This window comes from Panthera onca, chromosome A2, assembly GCF_046562875.1.
Source record: "Panthera onca isolate mPanOnc1 chromosome A2, mPanOnc1 haplotype 2, whole genome shotgun sequence".
Classification (NCBI taxonomy): Eukaryota; Metazoa; Chordata; class Mammalia; order Carnivora; family Felidae; genus Panthera; species Panthera onca.
The window spans coordinates 94,395,287-94,410,091 of NC_138340.1; the positions used below are offsets into that span (position 1 = coordinate 94,395,287).

The following is a 14,805-nucleotide window of genomic DNA, read 5'->3' on the forward strand; positions in this document are numbered from 1 at the left end:
TTAACGCACTAAGGTTTTACATGTATGTGTATGTACATGTGTATAATGTGCAGGAAGCAAGATGAATTTTTATTAGGGAAATGGGGGTTAGTAGGGGTTAGAATACATTTGAGAAAATGATGGTGAAGCCAACGACGATGTGCTTGCCAGAGTTCTCAGGTGCTGCCTTCTTCTAGAGAAAGGCAGGTCATATGAGCAGAAACTGTTGTCAGTACCAGGTACAAGTGTACCTTAGAGAGACACTAAGAAAAACCCCTGCACGGTCACAGTATCTGAGGCTCAAGTGTCAGGAGTCCAGCAGTTTCCTGCCGAGATGATTGCATGATCACATTCCTCTGGTGGAGATAGAGGTGCAAAACTTGAGACCATAGTGGAGTATAGTTTTCTTCCCCTTTTTAATTTTCTCAAATGGCATTTAAAAAAATGTTTATTTATTTTTGAGGGAGAGAGAGAGAGAGACAGAACATGAGTGGGGGAGGGGCAGAGAGAGAGGGAGACATAATCCAAAGCAGGCTCCAGGCTCTGAGTTGTCAGTACAGAGCCCTGTGGGGCTCGAACCTGCAAACTGTGACATCATGACCTGAGCCGAGGTCAGATATGTAACCGACTGAGCCACCCAGGTGCTCCATCAAAGAAAAAATGGCAATTTTTTTTAAACTGCCGTGACAATCTGAAGTAACCTTGCAAATTTAGAAACATAAAGTGTATAACATACAACTTACTTGTCTTTCACTTCATTCATATAGCTCTCCTCGTAGAGAAATGTTTTATGTCAAGCAAGTGTGTAATACGGTACATGAAAGCAACCACTTCTAAGATGTTGCCAGGTTTGAACAAGTAGATAGTGACTTTAAAGAAGACAATCTGAGACTCTATTAAGATTTTAAAAAGCTGTTCTTACTGTTTTTGTATTGAAGTAGCTTCTGTAGTGCAGAGATTTAGGAAGTCCTTACTTTCAGAAAAGGTTGGGAGGACACTCTCCTCAAATTCATCCAATAACATGTTGCCTGTGGAACTTTGTATAAACAATTTTATTTTCCCCATCATATACTTTTGAATACTGAACACATGAGATACCACTCCAACCGTTATAGGTATATTGGTTTTCCTGTCTTGCGTTTGTATACTTCCACATATAGAAAAGTCTCCTTCAAATGCTGCAGTTGCCAGGAGAGGAATGAGAGCACTCAGAGACTGGGACTTGTCAGAGACTGGGACTTGCTGGTCATGCGTCTGTACGATCGGAAGGCATTCCCTGACTGAACCCTTGATTACCTTTCTTGCATTAAATGTCGTGTACAGCCCCTGACCATGTGAGTGGTGCTGGAGTGGACCAGGTGCTGTGTCATCAGTGCTCAAGCATCACTGCACACTGAGAGGGAGGAAGCACTGGTGGGAGGGGAGCAGAGTATCAGGGACCTTCCCATCAGTGACGGAGCTCACTCAGCAGAGCCCAGGCGAACTTGGGTCCCCATCAGGGCCACTGCTGATTAGAGGCAGGATGAAGGATTTCAAGGCCTTATCCAGACCCAGGAACAGTTCACTGAGTTTTGTCATGGGAAGGGTGGAGGTCGTTGCCTGCCAGAAGGTTAACCGAGGCTATGGGACTGTGCACTTGCTACTGAATTAAGCTGTAATTCGAAATTTTTATAGCTTTGACTATGTTATTAAGTCAAATCAAGTAGTGGTATGTTTGAAATTTCAATTCAGGGGATATTCAAGGGTAAGAATAACCAAAATTCATATTCATTTTTTTACAGTCTTTCCTTTCTTCTTCCTTCTGTGCTCATCATCAGTTTATAGTATTTCTATTATATTTGCTTCTCGAAGCACTGGTTCTGATGCGATGCTTATTGCAAGAATTTTGCACAAAACCTTATTCTTTCACAGATTTCAAAAATTGTTGTGGGATTGAAAGGTCCATATAATGATGACTTTATCAACATTTGATTTATATTAAAAAGCTTTATGAGTTGACGTTTTTATTTTTTTTAACTGAACAGGAAAAAATACATATCAAAATACCATCAAATTTTCAGAATAAAGAATTCTCTCTACTTCTAGCCCAAGACCTTTATCTTTCAGTGGCATCTATTTCAGCATGCGTGTGTGTGTGTGTGTGTGTGTGTGTGTGTGTGTGTGTGAAAGAGAGAGAAAGAGAGTGAGAGAGAAAAATAGATACTAACTAGGTATACAAACTGTCTTGCTGTTTCTTTTGATTTGCCTGTGGAACAGTGAGTTGATTGCAGTGAAACTAAGTGCATAAACACATGCATAGGCATGTGCATGCACACACACACACACACACACACACCATAAACATGCTACCCATTCCTCCATATCAGAACCATAGCACAGTGATGTTTAAGCTTGATGCATAAGCATTGAATAGAAAGCTGGGTCAAAATATAGAATGAAGGCTTCACAGGGATAGGAGTTTTGTCTGTGTTTCTCCTGTGTCTATTGATTGGCACACAGTAGATATTAAATAAATATCTCTTGGATGATTCTTAGGTCCCATCCTCCATTGATTTGGATTTGGTAGCTGTGGGATAGAGCCTAATGAATTTGCCTCAGTAGCAGTTGATGTGAGTCATTGAATCATTGAAGGACCACACTTTTAGAAACATCCCATGATGGGCCTGTAGCAGTGGCTCTGGTCATACAAACAGCCTAATTCCTAACGAAGGGTGGTTGAGTCCATTGTGTCTGGAAATAAGCTGCAACATTACCCCACTTTGTGAAGGAATCTGTGTTCCACTCTTTGAGTGGTATCTTGCAAACTCGAATGTCGTATGTGCTGGCCCCTATGTACTGGCCCCATGTACTTGAAGCAATGGCAAAGAAAATATTTTCTTACTTTAGACTTCTGTTTATTTTTGTGAACTATATGAGAGCTATTCACATATTTTCATGTAAGGAGAGGTTAAGTCTAGTCACATAGTGATAGCTATTATGATATCAATATTTGTTCTTCTTAACAAGGAGACATAAAGTGGCCCAACCACATATCTTTTTTTATTGCATACTTTGTGGTATTCTTGCTGACTATACATGTAGCCCACATGTAATAAAGTATAAAGGGGCAAACCACCTAATAGCTTGTAAACTTAGTTGTTATAGCCAGATGGAAACCAGCTCTTCTGTTAAGTCTTCCAGAAACCCTCAGTTCCTGCGTTGTCTCTTTTCTGCCTTAAGATGGTAGTACGTGGAGCATGACCGCCACTATTCCCAAACCTGTCACTTAGCAAGATTTGTTTCTGTGGAAGTTACTACCAAGATGTTTACATCTGAGAAAACCACACGTCTGCTTTCACATACATGTGTGGATCTTTCTAGTGGCATATAGGAACAAGATGAGCTAGAGCATGGAAAGGCAGCTGGTGGGTCATTTACAGGTTCATCTGGGAGTAATTGGAGACAAGAAAACCAGGAATCTTTTTTGGTGAGTACGTTAATCTTCATTCAGGGATATAGTCTTTAGACAAGAAACAGTTTTAACAGTTTGGATTATCATGTGATATGCGAACAAATTGGAGGCTGATATGGGGCCTGCAGTGTTCTAAGATAGGAAAACGGACCCTAATAATGCAAGGATTTACACCAATACCCTAGTGAGGAGGGATTAGTAATGAGGAGGGATTCATAGTGCAGAATCACATTGCACTAATGATTCATTAATGTAGTTGTATTGTAGTTGCATATTAATTGTGTAGTTAAGCATCTGTATGCCATTTTTAGTGCTATGGCAATGCTCTGTAGCCAATCCACTTGTAATAAAGAACTTTTCAAGATCTCTTTTTTACTATAAAAAGAGTGTATCTGTCTCATCAACAATTCAAATGATATAGAAAGGTACATGTAGAAAATGAAATTGTTTCTGTATTCCTGCCTTCAGCTGTAACCATAGTTTGATAAGCAGAGACTTTTTTCTTTTTTCCTATGCAGAGTGGGTTCTTAGCCATTTGGTGGCAGATTAATTGGTTTGAAAGTTTGCAGTGGTAAAAGTAACAATGCATTTGTGGAAAAGTTAAAATTGTTTTGAGCCAGGTAAACTCTTAGGTTGAACCATGTGAAATTGCTGTGTTAGTAGGTCAAAAATGTCAAATATTGGCAGTTTTACGTGGTTCAGCTATACTTTTAGAGAAATCTGTTCTTTGAAGTGATTTAGTAAACATTCGATGTGGATGTGAGGCTGCAGTGTGAAAATAGCCCCCCACTGACTGCTCTTTGCCAGTAGTCAAGTGGTGGGTAAAGACATATTGATGGCAAGGGGGAATGGTGGAGTCTGTCATTTCTAGTATCGTGCTTCAGGTTTGTGATGGTGGGGAAATTAGGAGTGGAGCAAAGCAGGAGGAATATGCAGTGTGCTTGAATTTCGGTCTGTCCCCAAATAGAAAAACTTAGTTCTGGAGCAAGTAAAAACAGTAGACTTTTTGATGGATAGGAAACAATTTATGTGATATTTATAAAGTATTCCTAATGTGTTGTATTACCTTTGCATGTTTGGATGATACCGGTGGTCAAGAAACAGGTCTCCAAATCTGGAATGTAATTTTAGCTAAATTAAGTTTGTGTGGTATCACATTTTGACTTTGTGTTTTGGGTTTTCCATGACCTCTTTTCCCCATAAGAGAGTTGACTCTCTGTATATGTGTGTGTATAAAAGTATAAAAAGCAAAAAATGGAATCAAAGATACAGTTCCATTTTTTAACTTAATTCTTTTACTTTTTCATTTGTTAGTTTATGAGTGTGTGTGTGTGTGTGTGTGTGTGTGTGTGTGTGTGTGTGTGTGGGTATTTTTCATATTAGAACATCATTAGAGGAAAGGTCTGAAACTAGTAAAACCATAGTATTTCTCCTGCTATGTAGCTGACCTAGCCAGCATACCTTGCAGAACTGTGTACAAGTTTACCTGGGAGCTGCATATCTGTTCCTTTCTCTGTCTAGATCATCTGGTCTTCTGAGACACAGTTACACAAGCAATCTTGTCTTTTCTCTGCATGTATTGTTTTATTTTTTGTTTCTTTGTGTTTTTTTTCCACTCTTCACCCTGGAGATTTTCCCACTCAGAATATTTCAGCTATGAAAATATTTAGAATGCACTGGCAAGTAACATCTCATTGAAAGTAAGTAGTCTTATTGTTTCTAGTATAAAGTGAATTTCAGCAGCCCACAGAGCTATCTAGCTGTGAGCTTAAAGAAAAAAGTTCATGTCTATTTTAGTTGTAGCTTGAGATATGGTTGGCTCCTTAGGTTTAATTAGTAGTAATTTTTGTCTTTTAGAAACGTCAGGTTCTCCATCTACCCCCCTGGAAAAGAACACATTTTAAAAAAAGAGAGAGAGAAATGTGAATATACTATTTCTTTCCAGAGGCTAAAGGGGGAGTGAGAAAGGATAGGTTGTGTTTGTTTGTGGTCTTTCCTTTCCTGGTAGGGTATCAAATAATGATCTACAAAACTTAAAGAAAGGTTTTGTCCTTTTCTCCATTAACATTGCTTTTTAAAATAGCCACTATAGTGGGAGCTTGATGAAATGAACATACTCTGAACTCTTCTATTAAATCAGAATTTATTTAATCATGATAAATCAGAATATAGGTGATATTTATCTCTTCCAAGTCAGAGTGGAAATTGAAGAGGTTTATTCTCAAAGTGGGAGGTGAAGGTTTCAATATGGCTGATAAGCGGGTATCCGAATCCTGCTACCAGACTCAGGGAGGCTCCTTGTGTCCTTCTTCCTACTGGGATTTTGTCAGAGGCACAATTATTTTTATAAGCAACAGTGTTTTTCTGTTTTTGTATTGTTTCAACATCACACTCTTTAAACTGTTGTTAGAATTTTGCCCTCAGCCCTAAATTACAAGTCTTGTACATCAGGTACAATTGAACTGTTTCAAACCTCGCTGATGAAATGAATTTAAAATGTTGCCATATGTTTAAAATTTGTGGAGAAACCAAGCATGCTGGAATTACTAATGCTAACGTTGCAGGATTTGTTTGTCAGCAAACGATGGGAAAATAACATGTGGTATACCCGTGATATTATTAGGATTACATGGGGTATTATTTTGACAGTGTTTGTCTTGAAAAGGGAGACATATTGGTTTTAGAACTTGTAGGTGCTAATCACTGGTCTGACTTGGCAGCCCAGGAGACTTACTTGCCTTGATAACAGCAGGAGTTACAGTTTCTGGCAACTCGCTGGGAGCAGTGGCTGCTGCATTGGCAGCCTCAGAGCTAGTCAGGTCTGTCACCTTCCCTGATGTTGATAGATATCATAGACTGGTTTCTGCCCTTCAATGCTGTTTGTCTGCCATCAGCTATGAAATTAGTGGCTCTATCCTTTTTTAAATGCAAATTAGCTATGTAAATCCGAAAAGAAAGAGAGTTTGCTTTCAAATACAGATATTGGTACTTATTTAAGTGATAGCGTACTTTAAAAGTGTATATAAATGTATTTAGAAATCTAAAATCTGTAGGGCACCTGGGCGTTTCAGTCGGTTAAGCATCTGACTTCCACTCAGGTAGAAGTTTGTGTGTTTGGGCCCCGCGTCAGGCTGCTGGAGACTGAAGCCTGCTTTGGATTCTGTGTCTCCCTCTCTCTCTGCCTTTCCCCCATTCACACTCTGTTTCTCTCTCTGTCTCTCTCTCTCTCTCTCTCTCAAAAATAATAAATACACATTAAAAAAAGAGAAATCTAAAATGTGTAATAATTGAGACTTATTAAAAAGAAATGTAGAGACTTTGAGTCTTCATGTAGAAGTGGTCAAAATATATGAAACATAACATGACTCTTTTATTAGTCACTGTCAGGAGGAAAAAAAAAAACATTTTTCCCCCAAGATGAATGATGGCAGGAATTCAGTTTTACTGAAATTGTGGGGGAAATGCCATGGGAAATGACGAGTGTGGAGACATTACTTTGAGAAATGTGCAACAATTTAGGTGTAAGTGGTGAGAGAAAGGCAGTAAACAATATGGTGGAGGTGCATGGAGGGGTGGTTAAAAAAAATCCTAAGGCAAAGAATCCTCAAGGCATGGGATTCTTAATTTAGTGGAAATTTCAGTACCTTTCTGGAGTTGTTGCTGATAAGGATGGATCATTACTGAATTTGACAGGCTAAGAGGATAAGTTGAAAAATGAAATTGGACAAGGTTGTACAGATCCTATTGTATGATGTATTTACAAAACTTGCCTCACAAAGCCAGGTTCCTTTCAGGCAACATGTTTTCTTTAAGTCCTTGATTCATTTCACATGTATGCATTCTGCACTGGATAGGTATGAAGTACCATATCTGACCATCATTTTCAAATACCCTCTTGTGGTTTGAAATATTGATCTCTGAGGATCAATCAGCCTCAGAGGACTAGTGCAGGGGCAAGTATCCTTTTTAAAATGAGCAAATGTGAAATTGGCCCCCAGATTAATATCTGAAAGCTAGCTATTTAATAAAGTTTTAATTGTTAAAGGCTGATGAGCTAGTTGAATAATTAAAAGAAAGATTATAAATTACTGAAATTAATAATACAAAACTATCGTAAGTCTATATAATGGTTGTTCCTTCACTGTTCGTGTACTGTGATTTTATTGTTGTAATTATTTTCTCAGGTGTGCTAATTTACAAAACTCGGGTAGAATAAATTTGTAGATGTTATTTCTATAAGGTTTATTTTCAGTGTTTATTATGAGGGAGAGAGAGTGTATGCAAGCACACGCACGAGCTGGGGAGAGGAAGAGAGAGAGGGAGAGAGAGAATCCCAAGCAGGCTCCATGCTCAGTGCAGAGCCGGTCTTGGGGCATGATCCCACGATCCTGGGATCATGACCCGAGCCAATATCAAGAGTCGTACACTTAACCGACTAAGCCACCCAGGCACCCCAAGGTTTTTAGCGTGTAAAGCTAACCTGCCCATGGTGGACACATGTGAGAGGAAGAAGGTCTTTCCATGGCGGCTTGGACTTCTCTGGTCTTGGCCTACATGCTGCTGCTACTAACCCAGTTTCAGAGGGAACACACCTCTTGTTGTCTTCCAGTGTTGGACCAGCCACACGAGTTAATTCTCTTTCTGAATGGCCTTCTTTGGACCAAATATATGGTTATTCAAGTTTATCTTGGGATTAAGGATATATTATATGGTCCTGAAACAGTTTTGCATGGAGAAATCTATAGAAATTCATAGCGATAACAATAGCTCTCATAACTGCTCGCATTCATTGAGGTCATCCTAGAACTTGGTCTGTATGCCTTCTCTGCCATTCAGGGAGATGCCTACTGCAGCCCGTTTTGTATGGTGATTACATCTCTAAAATATCATTTTTCTTCTGAATAAAAATAGTAAATACTCCAGACTTGCTTTTTTTAAGTATGTTGGAACATGGGTACATCTCTTTATTTTTATTTTTTAATAGATTTTATTATTTTTTTAATGTTTATTTATTTATTTTGAGAGAGAGAGAGAGAGAGAGAGAGAGAGAGAGAAATAGAGCCTGAGCAAGGGAGGGGCAGGGAGATTGGGAGAGAGAGAATCCTAAGCAGGCTCTGCACTGTCAGTGCAGAACCAGATGTGGGGATACAACTCATGAGCCGTAAGATCATGACCTGAGCCTAAACCAAGAGTCAGACACTTAACCAACTGAGCCACCCAGGCACCCCAATAGACTTTATTTATTTTAAAAAATGTTTTAATTTTAATTTTAGTTTTTGAGAGAGAGTGACAGAGACAGAGTGTGAGCAGGGGAGGGGTGGAGAGAGAGGAATACACAGAAATCTGAAGCAGGCTCTAGGTTCTAAGCTTTAAGCACAGAGCCTAATGCAGAGCTTGAACTCAACAGACTATGAGATCATGACCAGAGTCCATGGCCTGAGCTGAAGTCAGATGCTTAACCGACTGAACCACCCAGGTGCCCCTAGACTTTATTTTTTTAATACAGGTTTAGGTTCACAGCAAAATTGAATGGCAAGTGCAGAGAGTTCTCATACAACCCCTGCCCACCACCACTTACCTCTTCCCCACTGCTGCCCCTATGCCTCCCCTGATATCAACATCTCTCACCAGAACGGTACATTCATTACAACTGATGAACCTACACTAACACGTCATTATCACCCAAAGTCCAAGGTTTAAATTAGGATTTATGCTTGGTGTTAGAAATCTTTTTTAAAAGATGTGGTTTTGCAGTATTATTGGGTATCAAGAATTTATCCAGGGGCCACCAGTGTCAGGAACTAGGTTCTTAATAAATTCTTGATGAATAAATGAATGATTACAAGTTCTTGACAGAACACATGCAAAATATTTTTTTTTGTTTTTCTCTTCAGTTTGTATACCAAAAACAAAAATTGAAGATTAATTAAAATAAATAATGATAGAGGGAAACTCCTGTTCTTTGAGTATCGTGCTCGAATGGTCACTGATCTAGGGGGAAATAATTCCGTTTATTTCTGGTCTTACTGAGGGATGAAAAAGAGTTTATCCTTAAATTAATACTTGTGCTTATAGTATATAAAATTCTCATATACCTACTTAATAGGGGTTTTGGTTATTTGATAAGATTGGTTACTTCCATGGTGCATTATTACGTGCATATTTTTTTTCCTGTCTTCCATGGTTCTTTTATTCTTAACAGGGTTTGAAAGATGTGAGACTAAATCCACTTATTATTTAATTAATAAGTAATGTCTTGTAAATATTTCATGTCTTTTTACTCTGCAGTTCCATTTTTCACGATTCATTATAGGGAGATAATTCTAAAGGAATATATATATATATATATATATATATATATATATATATATATAACTCGGTTATGTCCTTTGTGGTATTATTTATAAAAAGGGAAATCTAAAGGTATTCATTTATTTGTGGTAAGCAGTGTTGCAGTGAGTCTGATTATGGGGGGAGTGGCGTTGTCTCATTCCCTTTTTTAATTAAGAAAAAAAAAAGAGGAGCCTTGTGTGGAGGAAGGAATGGAATTTAAGAGGTAGAATCAGCTATTCCTTCCCCAGGTCTTGAAATTGACAACAGTGTTAGCCAGTCTTCTCTGAATTTTTGGAACGGTCGATATCAAAGGGCCTTGTGTTGAAAATGAGTGTTACCAAAAAAAAAAAAAAAAAAAAAAAAAAAAAAGAAAGAAAGAAAATGAGTGTTATCTGTAATAGACTGAGATCTGGGGCTAGTGCTGGTCGTATAGTAAAAGGAAGATAAATCGAAGGAGGAGGAGCTGCCAGATGGTAGCAGACTCTTCAAGGAATATTCAAAGTGTGTGTGTGTGTGTGTGTGTGTGTGTGTGTGTGTGTGTGTGTGTTTGTCCCCACTGGGGAACCTAAATGAATGACAATCAGTAAATTTATTGAGTTGCTACTATGTATCAGGCTTTGATCTTGGACATGAAGTTTAGAGGACAGTGAATGATGGCTGCCTAGTCTTGAATCCTTCCACTCCCACTTCTCCAAAAGTTATAAATCCAACAGAGAGACCAAATAAAAGTGCGCATGACCCACATCTTTAAAAACATTAGGAGATGCCACAAGTCTGTGGTTGCAGAATGGGACAAGGGAAGCTTTAGACAGGTTTAAGAGACTGTGAAAAAGAATAGAGGGATGTGGAGAGCTGAGATGAAAGCACAGACAGAATCAGTCTGGAAAGAGAAAACTGGGTCTCCATGTAGTTCACAGCAGTGACTATAGAAAAGATCAAAACTGAATGGGATTGGAACTGGCAGGCATTGGAAAGTATTGCCTATGGGAGAGATTCAGATATATAGCAAAAGGGTAGTACCCCTTGAAGACATGGCAGTGAAAGTAAAGAAGGAAAGACAAGGGAGAAATTAAGGATCCTATAGAAATGAAAAAGAAACAAAACACCCCAAACTCTTTCCCTTTCTCCCACCTGTACCATCCGTAATAACTACATAGCAGAGAGAAGAGAGGACTCTCAAACTAAGAGCACAGCACTTTGGATGAATAGAAATAGATCAAATACATCTGTATAAAACTGCTGCAAAAACTCAGAAAATATAAAACAATGCATTTCAGCTCATAAAAATGCTTTTCAAAAAACAACCATAGGGGCTCTTGGGCAAGTCAGTTGGTTAAGTGTCCAACTCTTGATTTTGGCTCAAGTCATGATCTTAGGGTTTTGGGATTATGGGCTCTGCATTGAGCTCCATGCTTAAGATTCTCTCTCCCTCTCCCTCTCCCTCTCCCTCTCCCTCTCCCTCTCCCTCTCCCTCTCCCTCTCCCTCTCCTTCTCCTTTTCCCTCTCCCTTCCTCCCTCTGCCCCTCTCCCCCACTCATGTGCTCGCTCTCTCTCTCTCTCAAATAAAAAAAAACCCATAAATTGAAGAAAACTGTACACAATATGGTAATCTAAATTAAATTTTCTCATTCAGGCTCTTGGGTGTATGAAACCTAAAAATCCCACCTTGACTTGGTAATATAAAAGCTCAGAAGAAAAATGTACAAAAACCAAAATGAAATGAAGTAAGTTATTTGAACTCCCAGGAAATATAAAAGAAAAGTCAAATTGGAAATGAAGTGTAAATTACATGATGTCCAAGGGAAAATAGATTCAAATGTCAGGTGACCCAGTATACTAATATTTACATTAGATATAAATGGCCTAAATATCACTTAAAAGAGATTGGCAAAATGGATTTAAATTTTTTTTAACATTTATTTATTTTTGAGAGACAGAAACAGCATGAGTGGGGGAGGAGCAGAGAGAGAGGGTGGGTGACACAGAATCTTAAGCAGGCTCCAGGCTCTGAGCTGTCAGCACAGAGCCCGACATGGGGCTTGAACTCACAGACTGCAAAATCATGACCTCAGCTGAAGTCAGATACTTAACCGACTAAGCCACTCAGGCACCCCATGACAGAATGGATTTAAAAAACACATGGCCCAATGATATGTTGTCTATAAAACACTTATATATTCAAATATAATGATTTTGGTAGGTTAAAAGATGTAAACAGATACACCATCAAAAGTAAGCTGAAGTGGTTATATTAATATCTGACAAAACAGGCACAGAGGTAAGAAAATTACCAAAGACAAAGAGAGACATTATATGTGGATATAGGAGCCAGTTCACAAAGAAAACATAGCAATTCCAAATGTATATCTAGTAAACACCAGAGCTTCAAAATACACAAAGCAAAAACTGGCAGAATTCAAATGAGAAATTGACAAATCCCCAATTACAATTCTCTTAGTCACTAATAGAACCATTATGCAGAAAATAGCAAGTGTATAGAAGAATTGAAGGACACGATCAACCAACAGAATCTAATTGGCATTTATAGAACTTTCCACCCAAGTTCAGCAGAATATATATTCTCTATACATCTGGCATGTATACCAAGATCAAGCATATCCTTATAATAAAACAAACCTTAACAATTTTCAAACAATTGAAATCATACCAAGTATGTCCTCTGCTTATAGTGGACTCTACCTAGAGGTTATTAACAAATAACAAGTGAAATAATTGGGGGATCTTCATCTAAATGAAAACCCTGTTCCTCTGTCCTTGATTCTGAATAGTTTTCGGCTTGGAAAATGGAAAAATAGATATTGATATGGAAAAATGATGATGAAATATATCAGTTGATTGTTACGCATTGTCTCTTTTTCTATTTTGTTTTACAGCCTCTCTGTTAAAAGGACTAAAACATGCTAACATAGTTCTGCTTCATGACATCATCCACACCAAGGAGACGCTGACACTTGTGTTTGAATATGTGGTGAGTAAAATAAGAATTCAGATTTTACAAATATAAATAAAATTCTTGTAATATTATCATAGAGTTTCTTATTTAGGTTGCTATATACTGAAGTGAGTATTTCATCCAGTAAGTTTGCATAGTTTTGAAAAATCCAGAAAAATGTTAAGATATATTATTTATAGATATAGATATATATTTATAAGCATAAATATATAATGGATATATTATCTCTTTATAACCTGTTGTTACTTTGATGTGCTGTAATTTTTTGGTTTATCAAATAGGATTAAACAGCACAGTGGTGATCATTCCATCAAAGGAAGTTCACAGACAATTTATTTTTCCTTTGGACTTGTAACCTGGTTTCTCAGAAGCATCCTTATTAAGGTTGTGGTTTTTTTAATTGTTGTTGTTTTCATGGAGGAAAGCCTGATACTTACAATTTAGACTTCATAGTTTTCCCCCTCAGTTGGTATTTCAGCTATTAATTAAAACTTCCAATTTGCATAGCACACAATGTAATGATCTTATTGTGCTGAGAGTATTACTGCTGGAAGACTTGGACTTGAACTCATAATTAATCTTTCTCCATTTCTCTTAGAAAAACATATGGTATTTATGTAGCACCACTTCAGCATTTAACTGTGGAATCATGAAATGTAACCATGATAATTAACATCCCAATTTTCACAGATGGATCTGAGAACATGTAATTTATAAGATACAAATGACATCGGTGGAGACTTTTATTGAGAAGAGTAGCTGTTGGTATTGTGAATGTATTAGTATCCCATTTTGTAATTATCACACTACTTTTTTAAAAATTTGAAATAGTTTCCTTTTTTAAAAATATATAATAGAATGCATATTTGCAGCATTTTTATCTTGCTAATGTCTGCCTGTGTCTGTTTATCATTTGAAAATTGTTGTCTTATGAAGAAGCCATTTCTCTTCTCTATTTACATATAAATGATAGATACATTTGAATAATATGGTAATGCAACTACAAGGACGGCTAAAGCTGAGCAGTTGAATATATTACATGCTACCAAGAATGGATGCAGATTCACACATCAATGCAAATATAATTTCTTTTGTTTAATCAGTGATTTTGGAGTCAATAACATATTCAGTTGGTTTAGAATTGGAATTTTTGTTTCCTATTTTCCAGTAGGTCTAGTTGCAATATTGCAATTAAATCTAGATTTTTATTAGTATACTTGACTAACTTTTATATTTTATGGAAAATAGATTTCAAAAATGTACTTATTCCCTCTTCCAAAATTAGATAATTAAGCTAAAAGGAATAAAAGTAGTTTGGCCTCTAAAATCATTTACATTAATAGAGAAACTAACAGAAATAATATGAAAGTATGTCCTCCAAATCTTAAAAGAAAACTAAATATATTTGTGAGGCTAAAAATGTGTGTTTCAGATCACATGTCATTTGATGATTTTCTATTCTGTGGACGTTGCCACATGAAAGAAATTCACTGTCCTGAAATATTTGCTAATTGATTAAGGCTGACTTTTAAACATGTCCTGCAGTATTTGCTAACTGATTAAGACTGACTTTTAAACAATCACTCCTCTTTGTGTGAGGGAAATTTTCCCTGGTCCCAATTCTTTTGGAGCATCCCTGGTCAATCAACCACATAGTATAGTGTGGACATATACGGTACTTTTCAAGCAACATTTTTCTTCCTGACTTCTCTGGGGGAGATAAGCTTAACCTGTTCACTTTCAGAGAATAGGGCAAGTATGTGTCATTTATGGTTTAGGACTGCCCTGCCTTGCCTCTGCTTGGTTCCCCACTCCACCATTTCCTCACTTCCCCATTGTCCTTTGTCTTCTTCCTTTCCTTTCTTTGTCTTTTTCTGCTTTCATCTCCTATCCTTTGGCTTTCTTGGGTGAAGTACTTTTCGTTGCTACAGCTGAAGTTTGTTTGGGCTTTGTTTATTTTAAGTAAAATGTTTCAGTGGATCTCTGAAATCAGAATTGGGGTAGGGGTGGGGAAGAGCTCCAGGCTGTAGAAATATCTTACAGGAGTCTTCCCAGTTAGAGTGGAGGA

At 37.6% G+C, this 14,805-nt stretch overlaps 1 protein-coding gene across 6 annotated transcripts in view; it reads left to right on the forward strand.

Moving 5' to 3' along the window:
- CDK14 (cyclin dependent kinase 14) overlaps positions 1 to 14,805 on the forward strand; it is a 614,333-nt gene that overhangs the window by 259,000 nt on the left and 340,528 nt on the right. For all 6 annotated transcript variants that reach the window (XM_060633845.3, XM_060633844.3, XM_060633843.3 and 3 more), the window contains one exon: positions 12,658 to 12,752. In XM_060633845.3, the coding sequence (XP_060489828.1) occupies positions 12,658 to 12,752 (95 nt within the window). The remainder of the gene's footprint in view (positions 1 to 12,657; positions 12,753 to 14,805) is intronic.